The 20,495-nt window shown below is 46.7% G+C and overlaps 1 protein-coding gene across 2 annotated transcripts in view; it reads left to right on the top strand.

Moving 5' to 3' along the window:
• LOC146351298 (glypican-5-like) overlaps positions 1 to 20,495 on the top strand; it is a 708,665-nt gene that overhangs the window by 409,702 nt on the left and 278,468 nt on the right. For both annotated transcript variants that reach the window (XM_084847040.1, XM_084847039.1), the window contains one exon: positions 16,735 to 16,855. In XM_084847040.1, coding sequence (XP_084703166.1) covers positions 16,735 to 16,855 — 121 coding nt within the window. The remainder of the gene's footprint in view (positions 1 to 16,734; positions 16,856 to 20,495) is intronic.

Raw genomic sequence — 20,495 nt, 5'->3', positions numbered from 1 at the left:
ACCAGGTAGTGTAACATTAGACAGAAAAGAGTTCGCCTTATAATAACTGTATCTGTTTGTTGGTTGGTTTGTTTGTTTATTTATTTATTTCATTTCTATACCGCCCAATAGCCAAAGCTGTCTGGGCGGTTCATAAAAATTAAAACCAAACACACAATAAAACAATTTAAAATATATAGAACATTAAAACCACAATACCTGTTTACAGTGGTATATGTCTTGGATAATAAAGAAATCAATAGCTCTCACATTCATTTAAGCAAAAGCTAATGGGAAGTTAATTAAAAATGTAATCCTATATGTGTCTACTCAGAAGTAAGTCCTATTCAGTACAATGGGGCTTACTTCCAGGTAAACCCATTGCACCAGCAAACACTATTGGTGTTGCACTAGAGATCGTTTATACCAGCACAACATAATTTACATTAGCAGTAGTGTCAAATAGGATACTGCCCATTAAAACCTCAGAGACTAGAATCAACCCCATATTAAAATTTTTATTATTTATTTCTAAATTTATTAATCGCCCATCTGGCCGGTCACCCAGCCACTCTGGACGATGTACAAAGTATATAATAGAACAGTTTAAAACAATAAAAGTCTACAGCAAAAACACCATATTTCTAAAAAAAATAGCCTAACCCACCCCAAATGCCTGCCTGAACAACCACGTTTTTAATGTGCAGTGGAAGCTCATTAAAGAAGGGGCATGACAGAGTTCCCTAGGGAGGGAGTTCCACAGAGTGAGGGCCACCACAGAGAAGGCCCTCTCCCTCGTCCCCACCAGTCTAGCTGTCCTGGCTGATGGGACAGAGAGAAGGCCATCCAAGGCTGATCTTGTTAAGCAGCCTGTCTGGTGTTGCTGGAGCAGCTCCTTAAGATAGGCTGGGCCAGAACCATAATAAATATGGTAATTTTTAATATAATATTTTAATAATATTAAAAAATTATTAAAATGTGACAAAGCTGATAGAATTATTATTATCATTATCATTATTATTATTTCTGCAAGAAGCTCATTTGTGTGTGTGTGTGTGCGCGTGCGTGCGCATGCACGCACATCTGTGTTGTGATCTATCAATTCTAATTTTCAACTTTATGCAATCAGTTTTTCTGTATAAAGAATTCTATATAAAGCTTTGATAGACTGGAGTCCACTTCATCAGTTGCATGAATTTATTTTCTGTTATGCTTGCAGAGTCACTATCCCTTTTCAGGGCTGTCATAAAGCAATATAGGATTTAAGTAACATGCACAGATACTTGTTCCAGTAGTTTAAAAAAAAAAAGATTTTGGATGGAGCAATCCTATGGCCACTAGACAGCGCCTAGACGGCCATAGGATATCTGGTTCTCCGGGACCCGACCTTAAATCCCCTCCGTGCTTCTCCTGCCCTGCATTGGATAGGCAGTCGCCTCTGAGTTCGGGGGTGGACACCTATCTGAATAGGACTGCACCCTAAAATATTTTTTGTCTCTACATATTGACCCAAATAGCACATAATGACAACCAGTGCGATCTTGGGGCCACAAGTGACCAAGCTGCCTCCCTCCCACTTAACTTGCTTTGCATTCATTTTGCAAAATGTTAGTTCGGATATCACTGGTACTCTGGGTTGTTCAGGGTTAAACAACCCATAGTTTTAACCCAACAACAAACCCACTGAACCCCAACAATTGTTACCTATAACTAGGTCACTGGGTGACTATTTATAACAATATTAATAGGTTTCATCATTAAAGCTCTGAATAGAAGACAGTTGGAACTTATTTGGTGTATGGTTTCACACTTGTTTTGATGTTCTGGAAAATGTGAACATTTCCGTCACCTAAGTTCATGTTGCCAAAATAGATCATTTTAAAAAATATGTATATTTTGTTCTGTCCTTTGCCTTTTTTCCCTTATTTCTCCAACAGCCGTTTGTTTGTTGAATTTTGTTCCACACTTTACTTTTTTTTAACTTGTCATTTTATACTTGCCTTTGTGTATTATGCTGCTTCTCTTAGATTTACTTTTTCCCATGAGTACTTCAAAACTATTATCTTAAAGACCCTTAATTATACATATCTCAGGAATGGATAACAGTCTTCAAATTACTGATTCCAAAGCAAACTCTCCATAGTAAATAGCAATGCCTCCACAGAAAGGAGTCATAGAATCATAGAATAGTAGGGTTGGAAGGGGCCTACAAGGCCATCGAGCCCAACCCCCTGCTCAATGCAGGAATCCAAGTCAGAGCATCCCTGACAGATGGCTGTCCAGCCTCGTCTTGAAGGCCTCCAGTGAGGGAGAGCCCACCACCTCCCCAGGTCATTGGTTCCATTGTCGTATTGCTCTAATAGTCAGGAAGTTTTTCCTGATGTTCAGCTGGAATCTGGTTTCCTGTAACTTGAGCCCATGATTCCGTGTCCTGCACTCTGGGATGATAGAGAAGAGATGCTGGCCTTCCTCTCTGTGACAACTTTTCAAGTACTTGAAGACCACTATCCTATCTTCCCTCAGTCTTCTCTTCTCAAGGCTAAACATGCCCAGTTCTTTCAGTCTCTCCTCATAGGGCTTTGTTTCCAATCCCCTGATCATCTTCGTTGCCCTCCCCTGAACCCTCTCCAGCTTGTCTGCATCCTTCTTAAAGTGTGGTGCCCAGAACTGGACACAGTACTCCAGATGAGGTCTAACCAGTGCTGATTAGAGGGGAACTAGTAGTTCCCGAGATTTGGAAGCTATGCTTCTATTAATGCAGCCCAAAATAGCATTTGCCTTTTTTGCAGCCACATCACATTGTTGGCTCATATTCAGCTTGTGATTGACAACAATTCCAAGATCCTTCTCGTTTGTAGTGTTGTTGAGCCACGTATCCTCCATCTTGTAACTGTGCATTTGGTTTCTTTTTCCTAGGTGCAGAACTTGGCATTTATCCCTATTAAATTTCATTCTGTTGTTTTCTGCCCAGTGCTCCAGTCTATCAAATCATTTTGAATTTTGTTTCTGTCTTCCAAAGTATTAGCTATCCCACCCAATTTTGTGTCATCTGCAAATCTGATCAGCCTTCCCTGCACCTCCTCCTCCAAGTCATTAATAAAAATGTTGAAGAGCACTGGGCCCAGGACTGAGCCCTGCGGTACCCCACTCGTTACCTCTCCCCAGTTTGAGAAGATCCCATTGATAAGCACTCTTTGAGTCCGATTCTGTAGCCAACTGTGGATCCACCGGATTGTTGCTTCATCTAGCCACTTTGAGCTAGTTTGCTCATTAGGATATCATGGGGCACTTTGTCGAAAGCTTTGCTGAAGTCGAGGTATATGTTGCCTACAGCATTCCCACAGTCCACAAAGGAGGTGACTTGATCAAAAAATGAGATCAGATTAGTCTGGCAGGATTTGTTCTTGACAAATCCATGTTGGCTTCAAGTAATCACAGCATTGTTTTCAAGGTGCTTACAGATGGATTGCTTTATCATCTGCTCCAGAATTTTCCTAGGGATTGATGTCAGACTGACTAGTCTGTAGTTCCCAGGTTCCTCCTTTCCCCCTTTTTGAAGATAGGGACCACATTAGCTCTGCTCCAGTCATCTGGCACTTCACCTGTCCTCCATGATTTCTCAAAGAGAATAGACAGATTTAAATATGGATTTAAATATATGGATCTGCATATGTTTAGGAAATGATGGATAGTCTTTTTCAGAGCCTTTGAAAGAGCACAGCTCAAAGGGAATGATCCTATTCTATATTATCCTGTTTCAAAAACACATAGTCTGAGTTCATATTCAAATACAGTTTTATAAGTCTATAAAATACAGAGTGGATCTTACATTCCTTGTACAATTCAAATGAATACAGGGGGTTTTGAGGGGGTGGGGGGCATTAGTGACAACAAGGCATTTAATCAAGAGACTTAGAGCACAATCCTATGCATGTAGGACTTTTTTTCTGTCGAAACAACTCCCAGCATTTCCCAGCCAGCATGTTCTGGCTCATTCACATGGTAAAGTGCAGCATGGCTGGCTGAGGAATGCTTGAAGTTGTAAGACTTTTTCCTGTCTAAACACTAGTGCTGTGCTGAAAATTTCTCCCACATTTTTTTTTTTTTTACCATTCTCCTTAAGTTTGATAGAAGAGGAATTGCTTTTGAAAAGAAATTCAGGGATGAAGAAATTTCAGAGGGATTCTCATGGGTTGAGTTTGGATTTCTTGGGCTTTCCTTACTTGGGAGGTGGCCAGGGAGTGAATGCAAATGTCCTGTTTTTCATCATACAATCATCTCTATGGCAGCCTATAGCCACCTCAACCACCTACACTTCAATTAAAACCCATTGCAAGGCAGCATGAGGTAATTCCTCCCATAGGTTCCGGCCCAGCCTATCTTAAGGAGCGCCTCCGGCAGCACCAGACAGGCCGCTTAACAAGATCAGCCTTGGATGGCCTTCTCTCTGTCCCATCAGCCAGGACAGCTAGACTGGTGGGGACGAGGGAGAGGGCCTTTTCTGTGGTGGCCCCCACTCTGTGGAACTCCCTCCCTAGGGAACCCCATCATGCCCCCTCTTTAATGAGCTTCCGTCGTGCATTAAAAACGTTGTTGTTCAGGCAGGCATTTGGGGTGGGTTAGGGTATTTTAGAAAATGTTTTTATTGTAGAATTTTATTGTTTTAAACTGTTTTTATTGTATGTTGTACATCGCCCAGAGTGGCTGGGTGACCAGCCAGATGGGCGATTAATAAATTTAATAATAATAATAATAATAATAATAATAATAATAGGGCTTTTTCAGATCAGGATGTGCAGGCAATCTGGGAGGCTAGCTGTGATTAGGGGTGTACGAACCCCACTTACCTGGGTCTGCTGGGGGGTCTGCAGGGGGGGAGGCAATCCAGTCCTCCCCACGGAATCCTCCCTGGCCAGGGCCGGCTGCTGCCAGACCTCCAGCCGCAGCCGGTCTTCATCCGCAAATGACGTCCGGTGTAGCGGACTCCATTTGCGTCCTGCACTTTACCATGATAAGCTACGTAAATCTTTACGTAGCCTATCACAGTAAAGTGCAGGGACGCAAATGGCGTAGTGGACGCCATTTGCGTCCCTGCTCTTTACCGTGATAGGCTAAGTAAATCTTTAAAGATTTACTTTAAATATTTAAAGATTTACATATCCTATCGCGTTAAAGAGCAGGGACGCAAATGGCGTAGCAGACGCCATTTGCGTCCTCAGTCCGGCCATACAGCCATGGCGGCCGTATCACTGAGTCTTTGGAGCCAGCGGCAGGGAGGATCTGCTGGTGAGGACTTCCTGCTAGAAGACAAGGTAGGAGATCCGTTCCTCCACAGACTTCGGGGGGGACGGATTCTATTGAATCCAGCCTCAGTGGGGTCTGTGGAGGATTTCTCCAACATCCCTAGCTGTGATCAGCGAAGCTCAAAAACACCACAAAAATAAATGATAAAACATCTTGAATGAGCCAGAACAATGGAAGCCTATTTCATGGGGGGAGAAAAATTCAGGAAATTGGAGGACAGATTTTGGCAAAGCACTAACTTTACCTCATCCCTGGAGCTAGACACCACACTCTCCTCACCTGCATTGTGGTGGATGCAAACTGGGGGCCAGCCTGCCAAGACACTTGATGCTGTTGAAGCATGAAAACTGCCAAAACCCTTACCAAAGAAGAAAGAAGCTATGCTATAAGCCCCGGCAATGGGGAGCCCAGCCTGGGAGAAATTGTTGAGATTTTATCCTCTCCCTGGAAAAATTCAATGAAATTGTCTCCCACATTTCTTTGCCCGCAAGTAAGGTGGAGAATCTCAAGAGGCCATTTGCACACAGCTCTACTAAACATGCATAGGATTGAGCTCTTAGCAAAGCTAATCAAAAGCTTTTGTGACATAAATCTTGAAACTCATTTCTTTGAAGTAAGAGATGATGGAGTTAAAAAAATAGACTACTTAGAAAATGCAGTGACAAGAGACTGTTTCTCACATGTATTTCATGCAGCAGGCTAGGGATGTTAGAGAATTCCGCCACGGATCCCAGGGAGGCCGAATTCCAGTGAATTCGGCCCCTTGGAATCCATGGCGGAACAGAGCAACCCACCCCACCAACCCGCGATAGCCCCACGAAACGGAGGCTACCTGGCTGTGGCTCCGGCAGCAGCCGCGGCTCCAGCAGTGGCCACGGCTCCGGTGGCTCCAGCCGCTGCCGGGCTGCGGCCGCAAATGGCAGCGGCTACGTCAGCCGCCATTTGCATCCCTGGCAAGCCGTGATAGGCTATGTAAGTATCTACGTAGCCTATCACAGCTCAGGGCAGGAACGCAAATGGCGTAGGCGCCATTTGCGCCCCTGTCTTTTGCCGTGGTAGGCTACGTATATATTTATGTAGCCTATCACAGCAATAGGAAGGAACGCAAATGGCGGCCGCCATAGCCGCCGCCATTTGTGTCCATGTCTTTAGCTGTGACCTGTGATAGGCTACATATATATTTACGTAGCCTATCATGGCTAAAGACACAGACGCAAATGGCGGCAGCTACAGCGGCTGCCATTTGTGTCCCTGTGCAGCCCAGCAGCCGGATGTCTGGCTGCAGGCAGCCCCGGCTGGCAGCTCTGTGGAGTCGCCGCGGAGCGGAGCCGGCTGGGGAGGATTCCAGGGGGAGGGACGGAGCGCCTCCCCCCCACTGCAGATTGCCTGGCGCAGAGCCAGGTAAGAGTTTCGTTTCGTACATCCCTACAGCAGGCTAATCCCAGATCTCCTAGACATGTTTCTGTACTGCACACATGGCGGTAAACATGTGTTAGATATATCTGCCTCCAGAGTTAGATATGCTAAGAAGTTATGTTGCATTATTATATGAGTATAATATAAAATGCATATGTGTTAAAGATGTGTAAATCAGCAACACTCAAACTCACCAAAGTTTTCAAAATTCCTTCTTGAACCTCGTTCCAACTAAAGTCCATACCAGATTGTGAGCTTTCTTTTTTTCTTTTTGCATGAAAATTTGTGCATATTTTCCGAATGTACACAGCAGTTGTGCACATCTTTGAAATGTATACATTCTTCTCCCTTTGATTAAAGCAAATTTGTGTACATTTTTGAAATGTATGCATTTTTTGAAATGTGCTCATTTTGAAGTATATACATTTTTTAAATATAAACATCCTTCTCTCATGATTAAAGTGCATTTGTGCACATTTTTGAAGTGTACTCATGCTGTCAAACACTTTTTTTCTTGGTCCACGAATCACATTGCAAGCTTGGAAATAGGGATGAATGGGCGCCCACCCTGGTCCCTGGGCGACTGCCAAGGCCCTGCCCCTGCTCATGTCCCCCAGGCTCCCACCCAGCCCACCTTGCTCCCTGAGCTGTGTGCACTCACCCTGGGCCCATCCAGCGAGCTCTGTGATTGGCTTTTTGCAAAAAAAATGTGATTACGAAAATGTGCATATTTGGCCTGTATGCACCTGAAATCTTAAGTATATCAGCCATTCATGGTACCATTTTGGTAAGATCAAATGTGCACATTTTCGCTATCACGTTTTTTCCCCAAATTGGTGATTGCAGAGCTCGCTGGATGGGCCCAGGGTGAGTGCGGGCACCTTGGCAAGTGTAAAGGGGGAGGTGGAGAAGGGCAGGGGGTGCAGCAGGTGCAGCTCAGGGCAGTGGGTGGGGGGAAGTCCTCTGGACTCCTGGACCCAATCGGGCACCCGTGCCATCTCTACTTGACAATGTACAGACTTCAACCACAGATTGCATCCAAGTCTGTGTTCGGACCAGAAGGTGTGAACTGAAAAAATCTTGATGAACTGAAACTGATTTCGCATACATCCCTAGTAGGTGCATACTACTTTAAGAGAGCCAGCAAGCTTTGGTTTCTCTTTCATTTCTGGAGGCTTGGGAGGGGTCTCACCCTCCCTCTCTCTTTGTGCAGGACTTGGAGCTGAGGCAGTGTGGTATGCGGCTCTTCAGAAATAAGTCTTCTCCCATGTATTGCAATAATAAAGATCCCTGTTGTGATGCTACCCAGGCCTCATGTGTGTTGCCTGGAGAGCAGAGCCTGGAGTGAACTGCAAGCTGAACAGGTAAATTCACCCCACATATTAACCGCATCCAAGGGCCATTACATGGCATCGGAAGCAAACTGCTGTCCTCATAAAGCCACCTGGAGAGAGGTTATCCCGTGCACAGCCTTCTATTAAAAGAAAAGGACAGAGCATTTTAAACCTCCCTCTGAGCTAAGCCTTAATGGGAACTTAGGAGAAAATGGGAACAGAGTCTACAGCTAAATCTAATCCTTACAAAAACTGAAGAAGAGTCAGAGAACTACAAAATTACTATGATGCTGCACTGCATGGGAGAAAAGGCTTTAGAAATATATAACAACATCCCTAAAATCTATACAGACCCAGCAAGCAAGCAAGACACTAGCAGAAGCCCTTATTGCATTCCGAAATTATTGTAAGCCCAGGAGAGATCCTGTGTTTGAACAATTCCAGTTCTGGCTAGGGATGTACGAAAGTCACTTACCTTTCCACGGATTATGTTGATGGTGGGGGGGAGGCGTTCCGTCCCTCCCCCGGAATCCTCGACGGGGGGAGGCGATCCGTTCCCCCCCCCAGAATCCTCCACGGCCGGCTGTGCTCTGCAGCAGCTCCGCGGAGCAGCCGGCCAGGCCCAGCCAGGCCAGAGCTGTCCGCAGCCGGATTTCCGGCCGCAGAGGGCTCGGGGGGGGGGGGGAAACAAAACCTCGCGTACGCAAATGGCGGCGGCTACAGCCGCCGCCATTTGCGTTCCTTATTTTTGGCCATCTTAATCTACGTAAATATTTACGTAGACTAAGACAGCCAAAAATAAAGAATGCAAATGGCGGCGGCCATAGCCGCCGCCATTTGCGTACACGGGGGGGGGGTTGTTGTTTTTTAACCCAGCCATGATAGGCTACGTAAATCTTTGCGTAGCCTATCACGTCGTTTTTTTCGTTTTGTTTTTTAAACCCAGCCATGATAGGCTACGTAAATCTTTGCGTAGCCTATCACGTCGTTGTTGTTGTTTTTTTTACAAGACTGCAAATGGCGGCGGCAGCTGGTCGGAAGACCAGCCGCTGCAGCTGCCGTCGCTGAAGCCGCCGCTGGAGCCGCCGCCACCCAGAATATCCGCCCCAGGTAAGTCTCATCCCAGGGGGGATCCGCGGGGGGGCGGGGGGGCAGGCCGTTCCGCAACAGAGTTTGGGGGGCCGAATGCACTGGCATTCGGCCTCACCGAGATCCGTGGTGGAATTCTCTGCCATCCCTAGTTCTGGCAACTTTATTAGGATGAGGCAGCAGGCATAGATGCTTCTGTCACAACCCTTACAGAAACATCCCAGCATTGTGAATTTAGGGCCTCCATAGATCTAAATTGTCTTCAGCCTTTCAGGCTCAAAGATATGCTCTTGGAAAATGCTCATTTGACTAGCACAAGCAACTGACATCTGCAGAGCAAAGTCCTTCAGTAAGCCTCAGGCAGCAGCAGTTACTACAAAAAGGCTTTGTCATTCGGCACAAGAGAGCCATAGAACCCATCTGGGAGGAAGAAAGCACCTGGGGAAAGTCCTGCAGCAGAGGGCCGGGTAGCTGCAAAAGGCCATTTCTGCAGAAGATATGGGTGGGTGGTTGAAACCTGCAACAAGTGTGCAGGGAGGAATAATTTTGCTAAAATGTGCAGGGCACAGCTTGAACCTTCTCATCTCACCAGAAATACAAATGCCTGGTTTATGGGAGCCATAACTATGCACATGAGAAGCCAGGGGCCTGGTAAGTCACAGTCATTGTAGCTCTCCTCCCAGTTGCTTTTAACTAGGTGCTGGGGACAACACCAACATGATTCCCCAGCACATTTGTAGAATAGGGGTCCCCAACCTTTATGGACCCATGGGCACATTTGGGAATTTGAAAAACTGATGTTGGTGCCACCACAAAATGGCTCCCACGGAGGATGTGGCTAGTGACATCATGGCTGCTGTGGAGGCCTGGCTAGTCAAAAGCGATAGTGGGGGAGAAATAGCAAGACTAGAAGCTAGGAGGGGAAGAAACAGTGAGGTAAAGAGATGGAGGAGAGAAATAGCAATGCTAGAGGCTGGGAGTGAAGAGAAGCAGCAAGATACAGCAAGATAAGGGGATGAGTGGGAGAGAGGAAGAGAAATAGGAAGGGAGAGAAAGAAGAAGGTTGGGAATGGGGATGGGAGAGAAATAGTGAGGAAAGGGATTGGGGAAGAGAAATAGTGAGACAAGCTGCTGGGAGTAGAGAGATAGAGAGATAGCTCAAAGGGGAAAGGATGGAAGGTCTGTGTGGATGGAAGAAGATGAGGTGGAGCCAAGAAGCAACTCTTTCCTTCTCTTCCTGCTTGCTGAACAGCTGATTAGTGGCATGTTCCGGAACAGAAAGGAGAACCCGGCACCCTAATGTGTGTGTTTTTTTTAAAAAAAATACATTTTTGTAGGAAGCAGGACATGGAGAGCTTTTTGGGTGCCTTTTGAGGTACCCATGGGTTCCGTATTGGGACCCCGGATGTAGAACACCTGGAAGACAAAGTACACACAGCAAAGACAAATGTGACACTACTTGCCTTTGGAGGAGCAACAGTCAAGCCAAGAAGTTTGTTGTGGCTTTCTGCAAAAATGGTCCCAACATGTACAACGTAACTATCTATGTTGCAGATAGTAGAGATCCACCGCTACCAGACAGGTTGGCCTGTGCAGCCCTTGACTTGATCTGATGTGTCCGTGGTATAGGCCTGCATTCCCCAACCACAATAGAGGACCTCTTCAAATGTTATCCTGATATTTTGAAGGCCTGGGGTGCTTTCCAGGTGCGCATTACTTTTATGTGGATTCCAGAGTACCGCTAGTGGTGCATGGACGCAGAAAGATGCCATATGCTGTCTTTGCCCCTCACCCCCTGACGTCAGCCCTGGATGACCTCAAGGCAAAGGGAGTAATCCCAAGGCTGACTAAACCAACAACATGGGTCAATAGTCTAGTGATCACACTCAAAAGTAATCGGTCATTCAGATTGTGCCTAGACCCATGGATCTCAACAAGACAGTCAAGCAACAACACTTCTCAATCCCGTTGTTAGAGGATGTGCAGAGGAACCTCACTGGTGAAAAGTTATTCATCATCTTGGATGAGAAAGATGGCTACTGGCAAGTAGCCCTACAGAAAATGTCTGTAGAATTATGTATTTTCAACAACCCATAGGGGAGGTACCATATCAACAAGCTGCCCTTTAGCATCAAGTCAGCCAGTGATGTCATTAAACAGAAGAATTATGAGTCCTTTGGGGACATTCCAGGCATCCATATCTTCGAAGATAACGTGATTACTGCAGTGTCCAGCAAAGAGGAACATGACAAGGTGCTCCAGCAGTTCTTTGACAGAGCACAAAAAAAGGAGAATTAAGTTTAACAAAGACAAAATTCTTAGTGGACATCATCAAATTCCTGGGCCATATCTTCTCTAGGAACGGTATGTAGCCAGATGACAGCAAGGCTACCTCCCCCTAAAGACAAAAGGGTCTCTAAAGGATTCTGGGCACCATCCAATACCTGGGTCCAATACATACCCAGTAAATCCAGCACTGCTCTGAACTCTGTTGTGGAATGATTTTATGTGGCAATGAAGGTCAGGCTGAAATGGGCCATCACAACAGCACTAGCCCTGCATTATTTTGACCTCATGTACCAACTAGAGGATCAGGCTGATGGCTTGGAAGGGGCGAACCTATTCCAGAAAGGGAGACGAATCGTGTATGTTTCCTTTGCTTTATCCAAAGCAGAGCAAAACTGTGCAAAACTAGAAAAAGGAGCTCTTGTTGGCTATTATCTTCACAATGTCAAATTTCCATCAGTACGTATCTGGTGTCCAAGTAAAGTCCAATCTGATGACAAGCCACTGGAAGCAATCTTTACAAGATTGATTGGGAAAGCCCCAGAGAGATTACAAAGAATGTTATTGCAACTGCAAAAATATGACATTTGGATTCAGTATACAAGGGGCAAAGACATGTTTATAGCTGACACACTCTCAGAGGTAACCACAGGTACCCTCCCCACAGACATAGAACTTTTGATAGAGGACAGGGTGATTTATGGCCTGCCCAGTACTGAACCACTCAGTGATCACATGCTCGAACAGCTGCAGGAACACTTCAGCAGATACATGTCTGCAGGGTTTGAAGGCCCCACACATCAGTGGTTGGCCCTGCAAGCACGAACAGATCAGTCCTGAACTCCTTTCTTATTGGCCTCTTAGAACCAGCATTCAAATTAAAAAATTGCTGTGGATGAGGCAGAAGGCCCCTTCCTGCTTCTCTTTTCCTGGGAGCCCTAGGACAAGTGTAACTTGCATTAGGAGCAGCACAGCAAGCCTAGCCATAACCTCTGTATGCTCCTCCAACAGGGGCCCCAATCCTCCCCATGGCCATATGTGCAATCTCTTTGAGCTTGGAGCATATGTAGATATTATGCCAGCACCCCGGACAAGGCAGGGGCTCTGGATCTAGCTATGGAAGCATGTCTGGGCTAGGGATGTGTGAATCCACAAAACCTGAGCTCATTGAAACTCTCTGAATTCCACCCCAAGGCTCATTCTGACTTGTGCCCATATCTGATTGCAAGCATTTTTTTTCTTTTCTTATCAAAATGCATGTGTATTTGCATGCACATTTCCCAAAACGTATGCATCAGTAGTGTGCATTCTAGAAATGTACGCATTTTCTCTCAATCATTAAAGCATGTTTGTGGTCATTTTTCAAAAGTGTGTATTTTTTCGTGCACACATTTCGAATGCATTCTTTTGTTTTGTTCTGTGAATTGCATTGTAAGTTCAGGAATGTACAGACTTCATCCACAGTTTGCATTTGAGTCCATCTTTGGTTCTGCAAGGTGCAAACTGGGTTCATGTGTAGGTTTGGGAGGTCCAAATTTGGTAAGTTCATTTTAAAATGCAAACGGAATGAATTTCTCAGCCATCCCTACTTTAGGATACAGTTTGCTTCAGTAGTAGTCTGATGTCTTCTGCTTAGAGTGTAGCTCTTCTCTTTAGTATCAGTAAAATGTAACTAGACTTTTCAAAGTAAAAGTGTCTGACATAGAGATTTCCCCTTAAGTTCTCTAATAATGTAGTATTAACAACAGCTGTCTTGTGTTTCTCTTTTTTTATACCATTGAAAATTGTTGAATGCTCTTATTTAGCCCTTTTATGCCAAGGGGGAGATACATTTTCACCTGCACAAAACAAAGCAAAATGACTTGATTCTTTTCCCAGATTGACTCAGCCAACCACAAGTAATTTATATGAAGATGTTCAATATGGCATCTTGAATGCAAAAGGTGATGCTGATCTAGTGAAAGATGCATAATTAAATTAGGGTGAGACTTTTACCATCAGTTATTGAAAACCTCTCACAGGTTCATTGATTTGGAAAATTAGTGAATCCTCTTGGATGGGTGCTTAAGGACATTGCCTCTTATTTAGTTGCTTTTTTCCATGCCCCCCAAAAGGCCTACGATTCTGTTTTATGAATATGATGCTTATGATAGATGTCCTAAGCCATAAAATGGGGAGAACAAATGGAAGAGGTGATAAAGGACACTTCTGCTTGTTCTGATTTTAAGGAATGGTGTTTTAGAGAGTACAAAAAGATAGACCCTTGCCCCAAGTAATGTACAATCTAACATTTAATGCAGGAAAAACAACACAGGCAGAGGTAAACAGTGAAAACAATGCAGTTCTTTCAGTTACACATGGTTAGGCTTGGTTACAGCCAGGTACTGTGCACAAGTATGCCATTCCTGATTGTTCTGTACAGCTCTAGGTTTCGGACGGCCCATGGGAAAGACACCCTCGATGAGCACCCTCCCTTAGTGAGTCAATGTTCTCACTGCCATTGTTACCAGCTGCTATTGCTCCTCATCCTCTTTCTCACTGTTGCTGCCCCTTGCTTGCTTGGTGGGCAGAGAGCCAGTGAGCAAGTAGGCAGCAGCATCTGCAGCTCCTCCTTCCCGCCACCACTATTGCCTGGGACAGAGCAGAGGCAGGTGAACACCCAGGTTGCAATAGGGAGGAGTAGGAGGAGCAATGCCAGGGAGCTCTTGTCACTGGGGCCCTGCTGGGGCATGGGCTCTCAGCACATGCCTGACCATGATGCCAGCCCTGGTTCTGTGCATAGAACGCAGGACTAAGGGTGACTCCTTAAAGGCCAGTATAGCCCTATCCTCCCTCCCTGTTCCGCCGCCTGGGGGCCCCACCTGTTCTGGTGTATGCTGAGTCATGGCCCAAGCATCCATGTCCTCTCTGACCTCTCTGCATCACATTGAGAAAACAGCTTCTCCTTAGCAACCCCTCACTCCCACACAGACAGACAGACAGACAGACAGGCCTTCTGCTTCCACTGAAAGTAGCCAGAGTACAGGAGCCCTGGGAAGGATCCAGTTACTGCGTGGTGTCAGGTCTATTGTTTGAAGACACCTGATACAGCAACCATGTGGAAGCTTAAACCAGGTCTGATAAGGATAACTGGTCCATATCTGGATGGGAGACTGCTTGGGAATCCCTTGTGTGCCACCTTGAGATCTATGGAAGACAGGTGGGATATAAGTATAATAAATAAAAGTAAGGTGGGAGATCTTGACTTGAAATGAATACTTTGGCCTTGACTGAGGTGAGCTTGCATGGAGAGCCCACCATTCCCTCACCATACTGTATGGTGAGGGAATGGTGGGCTTCTAATAGAATATTCTGCACTCTGATGTTTGTACACAGGATGAGCAGGATTGCTACCAAGGTGATCCCAAAGAACTATTAGTGCTGTTGCTTCATAGAGGTTGCAATCCTAGGCCCACATACCTGGGAGCAAGCCCTATTGAACTCAGTGGGATGTACTTTTGAGTAGACATTTACAAGGTTGCACTGTTAATCTTTAGCGCTGTGCTGAAAATTTCTTCTGCATTTTTGTCAACCATTCTCATTCCATTTGGTAGAAAAGAAACTGTTTCCAAAAAAAATGTTGGAAATAGAAGAGTGAAATTCTCATGGGTGGGGCGTGGGGCTCTTGCACTGACCATACTTATGACGTGGCTGAAGTGTGTGAGTGAGTGTCCTGTCTTTCACTGTACCATCATATCTCTGGCAGTCTGCAGCCTCCCCATCTTTCCACACTTCAATGAAAGCCCAGGGGAAGACGTTGTGAGATAACTCCTCCACCATGGGGCTTTTTCACATCAAGAAGTGTGGGCAGTCAGGGAGGCTGCTGAGTGATGGAGGATGTGTAATAGAAAGAAAAACAAACAAACACAGCACCCTTGGCCATCTCACAATAATAAGGTAAGCTCAAAAAAACCACCAAAAGAAATTAGACAAAAACTTGAAGTGCCCTGAGAATGAGGCAGAAAAATGAAAGCCTCTTTCAAGGGGGAAGAAAACTTGGGGAGATTGGAGGATGGATTTTGACACAGCACTATCTCCAACTCTTCCCTGGAGCTGGATGCAATGCGACCTCCCTATCCCTGCCCTGCTACAGGATTTTGGGGGAGGGGCAGTAGTATCAGCACTGCTAATGATCAGCCCCCCCTTCAAGAAAGTGTTGGAGAATTTCTCTTCCCCCTGGAGAAATTCAGTGAAATGGTGCCCCCAGTGTCTCTTCCCGCAAGTAGGTTGGAGAGGCCATTTGCACATAGTTATATTAATCTTCATCGAAGCCTGCTTTTCCTTGTGTGCTAGAACATGACAGGTGATGGTGATCATTACCCAACAAATATTCTGATTTGCAGCTCTCCCTGGATTAAACCCCATTTGGTCACTGTGAATTAAAAGGAACATGCTGAGCATTTCACTGGGTTCTCTTGTCTGATAAATTAATGACATGGGCTGGTACGATGCGGGTGTACTGGTTTTCAACCATTCTTTCACTAAGCCAGCTGAAATGTATGGTTTCTATATATTAAATTGCTTACATAAATAATAGCTCATTATTCCTTCTTAAATTCTTCCTATTTTTCATCCGAACCTGTCACAAAAGCTAAGGACACATAATGCCGGTCTTAGGTATTTCATCCTAATGAGCAAAAGATCTCAAAGGTCACCAGCCCTCAGTGGCCAGGATTGCAACTAGACCCTGATAATCACATGAAACCATCCCATGGAAAAATATAACTTGCAACCAGAGTGACCAAATTATAAAATTAAGAGGATTTAATCCCGGTGTTGGGGACAGAAAATGCATGTAGAGCCATGTTGGTCCACATTAAAACAAAAAAGATCCAACATCTACAGTAGGGTAATAACTTTATTAGGACCAACCAAATTGCCACACAACAGTGAGCAAGCTTTCACGTTCTCCAGAACTCTTCATCCAGCCTGGCAAAACATTCTGAAGAACTCAGAAGCTTGCTTGCTATTTTGTGACATTTTGGTTGGTCCTAATATTGGCATTGCCCTACTGTAGATTCTGGTGTTGGGGGTTTCTGTAGCAAAATACAGACTCGATTGCTTATTGCAGGAGCAGGGCTGGATAAGAGGGTGCTTAATCCTTTCCCCATAGGCTGTTTTTAAAACAGCCCATAGTTGTTTCCTCAGAGCTGCCCAAGTCTGTACTTCACACACACACATTAGTCCTGGATCTCCAGAGTCATGTGTTAAAGTGTTCACTTTAAAAAGTTAAGGACCTTTTCTCTAATGGCAATTTCCCCCCCTTTCCTGTCCTTTTCTATTGCAGTTATACGAGCAGAGTGGTGACCAATGGACTAAAGGCACAAATTAATAACCCAGAATTGAAAGTCAAGGGATTGGATCCACACATCAGTAACCTAATTGATAAGCTGCAGCATTTTAATCAGGTAAGTTCTCACAGTAGGAGAATTCAAGAGCCTGATGCAGCTGTTCTTCTTGCAATTAGCATTGCGCAAAGCAGGGGTCCCCAATGCGGCACTTGCAGGGGCGTTCAACAGTGCCCATGAAGCTCTCCACTTTCTGCCCCCTTCAAAAAAACGTTTTAATTAAAAAAAAAAAACTTGGAAAACATTAGGGCACCAGCTTCTTCTTCCTCTTCCTACACCTGCTGCAGATCAGCTGTTGGCAGGCCGGCAAAAGAAAGAGTTACTTTCTGGCCCCGCCTAATCCTCCGCCCGCACGGTCTTTTGCCCTTTGCTCTTTCTCTCTCCACTCCCAGTCTCTAGCCTCACTATTTCTCTCCCTGCAACCCCTTTCCTTGCTATTTGTCCCCTTTCCTCATCTCTAGCCTTCTTTCTCTCCCTTTCTACCGTCTACCTTGTTCTGTCTCCCTCCTCTACCCCTTTGCCTTGTTATTTCTCCCTCCCTCCCTCCCTCCCTCCCTCCCAGCCTCTAGTCTTCCTATCTCTTTTCCGCCACCACCTCACCACAACCACCACGACCTCACTTTTGACAAGCCAGGCCCCCACGGCAGCCATTATGTCACTAGCCACATCCTCCATGGGAGCCATTTTGTGCTGGTGCCCACAACAGTTTCTCAAATTCCCAAGTGTGCCCACAGGCCCCAAAAGGTTGGGGACCCCTAGTGTAAAGGGAGAGCAGGGACACTCTAGCTAGCACTTCCCTCTCCATTTGCCTCCCTCCACATGTTGGAGGGTAAACACCTTCAGCCTCTTCCTGCTGTAATCATATAGGCAATTTGCATGATTTCAAAGCCTGCACAATCACAGTTCTAAGTCATGTGGTGAGCCTAGATGAGTAAAGTAAATTCTCCACTGAAGATGTTTGCCCTCGACACATGGAGGGTAAACCATCGATGGAGGGGGTGGAACTAGCTGGCACCCCCCTGAATAGCGCTGGGTTTTGTATTCACTCTAATAAGAAATCTGGCCTGGAACATCTTGGTAAGTAAGATGCACAATTAAATGAAGCTTGTCCACATTTACCTACCAGGATTCTGCAAATAATTAAATGGGTTCTGGTGCAAGTCTGTTGATCAGGCAAGCCATGGCAGATCTCCATAGTTGCTTATGAGGTTGGTTGCTTACATATAATCAATTAAACAAGACAGTCCCTGCCTGCAGGGATGGCCCTGCTCTCCCTCTCATCTCCCTCCATCCTCAGAGAAGGGTTTTGTAGAACCACACTGTGTTTATGATGACTCAGTGCCCAAGGATTTAAAATAGCTTGCGAAAACTAAGGCAAGGGCCCTTTTGGAACCTGTGGTACTATAGAAAGTAGCCTGTAAAGTAGGGATGTACGAAAGTCACTTACCTTTTCGCAGATGTGATTCGCGGTGGGGGGGGAGGCGAGGGGGGAGGCGATCCGGTCCTCCCCCCCAGAATCCTGCCTGGCCGGCTCCGCTCCGCGGCCGTTCTGGGGAGCACCCGGCCAGGGCCGTCCGCAGCCGGAGTTCCGGCCACAGATAGGCTGCTGCAGACACAAATGGCGGCTGCCATAGCAGCCGCCATTTGCGTCCAGCCAGGCTGCCATGATAGGCTACGTAAGTATTTACGTAGCCTATCACGGCAGGCAAAAAAAAAAAACAGCGTACGCAAATGGTGGCAGCTACGGCGGCCGCCATTTGCGTTCCCTATTTTTCGCCGTTTTATCCTACGTAAATATTTACGTAGGCTATTACGACGGGGGGAAAAGGAATGCAAATAGCGTGGTGGGCGCCATTTGCGTTCCTTTTTTTTCCGCTGTTTTAGCCAAAGTAAATATTTATTTAAGCTCTTACGGTGAAAAAAAGAAACGCAAATAGCGGCCACTACGCTATTTGCGTTCCCCTTTTTTTTCACCGTAATAGCTTACATAAATATTTACGTAGGCTAAAACAGCGAAAAAAAGGGAACGCAAATGGCGGCCGCCATTTGCGTACGCTGTTGTTGTTTTTTTGCTTGCCGTGATAGGCTACCTAAATACTTACGTAGCCTATCACGGCAAACAGCATAAGCAAATGGCGGCCGTGGCAGCCGGTCGAAAGACCAGCCGCCGCTGCCGGAACATCCGCCCCAGGTAAGCTTCGTCCCGGAGGGGAATCCGCGGAGGGGCGGGGGGTGGGAGGCCGTTCTGCCACGGGTTTCGGGGGGCCGAATGCACTGGCCTCACTGAAATTCATTGCAGAATTCTCCACATCCCTACTGTAAAGTTTTGCAGAAGGTGATTTTCAATTTTTCAAGATGATCTGTCAGTAGGCATGCTAAACATGATGAATATCAGGGCTGTGCAGGGACCCCCAATCTGACTCGGATGCTGCTTCATGGCTTTGGAGGCGGGCCTGATTCAGCTTAGGCTGATTCGGGGGGGCGACCTGTCTCAGCCCCAAACCCAAAGCGGAATTCGGATGACAGACTCCTGCTTCGGGTCCCCCGTAGGGATGTACGAAATCCCTACCTGGCTCCGTGCCGGTCAATCCGTGATGGGGGGGAGGTGCTCCGTCCCTACCCCCAGAATCCTCCCCAGCTGGCTCTGCTCCAAGGCAGCTCGGCAGAGCCGCCAGCCAAAGTTCTGGCCGCTGCCGGGCTGCTGCGGCCGCAAATGGCAGCCATCATAGCAGCCACCATTTGCATCCCTGCAGTAAGCCGTGATAGGCTACGTAAATACTTACGTAGCCTATCATGGCTTACTGCAAGGACACAAATGGCGTAGCGGCCGCCATTTGTGCCACTGCTCTTTGCTGTGATAGGCTGCATAAGCTTTTACGTAGCCTATCACGGCTTACTGCAAGGACACAAATGGCGGCTGCTACGATGGCCGCCATTTGCAGCCACAGCAGCCTGGCAGTGGCCAGGAGACCAGCTGGAGCCACCGCCGCCGCATCCGTCACTGCCACCGGAGCTGCAGGAGCTGCCGCCAGGTACGTTCCATCCCGGGGGGATTCTGCAGGGTGGGGGAGGCCATTCCGCCACGGGTTCCATGGCGGAATTCTCTGACAACCCTAGTCCCCCCTGACGACGACGCACTAAACCCCAGCTTCTTAACTTGTCACCGCCACTGCCCCCTCCTCCACATCCTCCTCCTTCACCGCCACCACTGCCTCCTCCGCCACCTCCACCACCTCCTCCTCCATTGCCACTGCTGCCTTCTCTGCTGCCACCACTGCCTCCAGCTCCTGAGGCCTGGATGCGCACCGGCTGTTCTTGCAACGAGTTGCCATTTTTAAAATGGCAATTTCCAGGAACTTCCAGAAAGTTGCCACTTTAAACATGCTGACTCCTTGCAATAAAGTCTGGCATGTGTCCAGGCCTGTGGAGGTGGCAGCAGCGATGACAGCGGTGGTGAAAGCAGCAGCAATGGCAGCGGTGGAGATGGCATGGTGGTGGAGGCAGCAGTGGTGGAGCCAGCAGCAGCAATGGCAGCGGTGGAGATGGCGGAAGCAACAGTGGTGATGACAGAGCCAGCGGCAGCGGTTGTGATGACGGCAGTGGAGGTAGTGCTGCTAATGATGGGTGGCTCAGGTAAGGACCTGGAGGCGCAGCATGGCTGGGCCAGGGTGCCAAAGCTCTGAAGTGCAGCAAGGCACTT

Source organism: Heloderma suspectum, chromosome 3 (genome assembly GCF_057233095.1).
Source record: "Heloderma suspectum isolate Gila_16-S chromosome 3, 16-S_ref, whole genome shotgun sequence".
Classification (NCBI taxonomy): domain Eukaryota; kingdom Metazoa; phylum Chordata; class Lepidosauria; order Squamata; family Helodermatidae; genus Heloderma; species Heloderma suspectum.
This window is presented reverse-complemented; position numbering and strand designations above follow the sequence as displayed.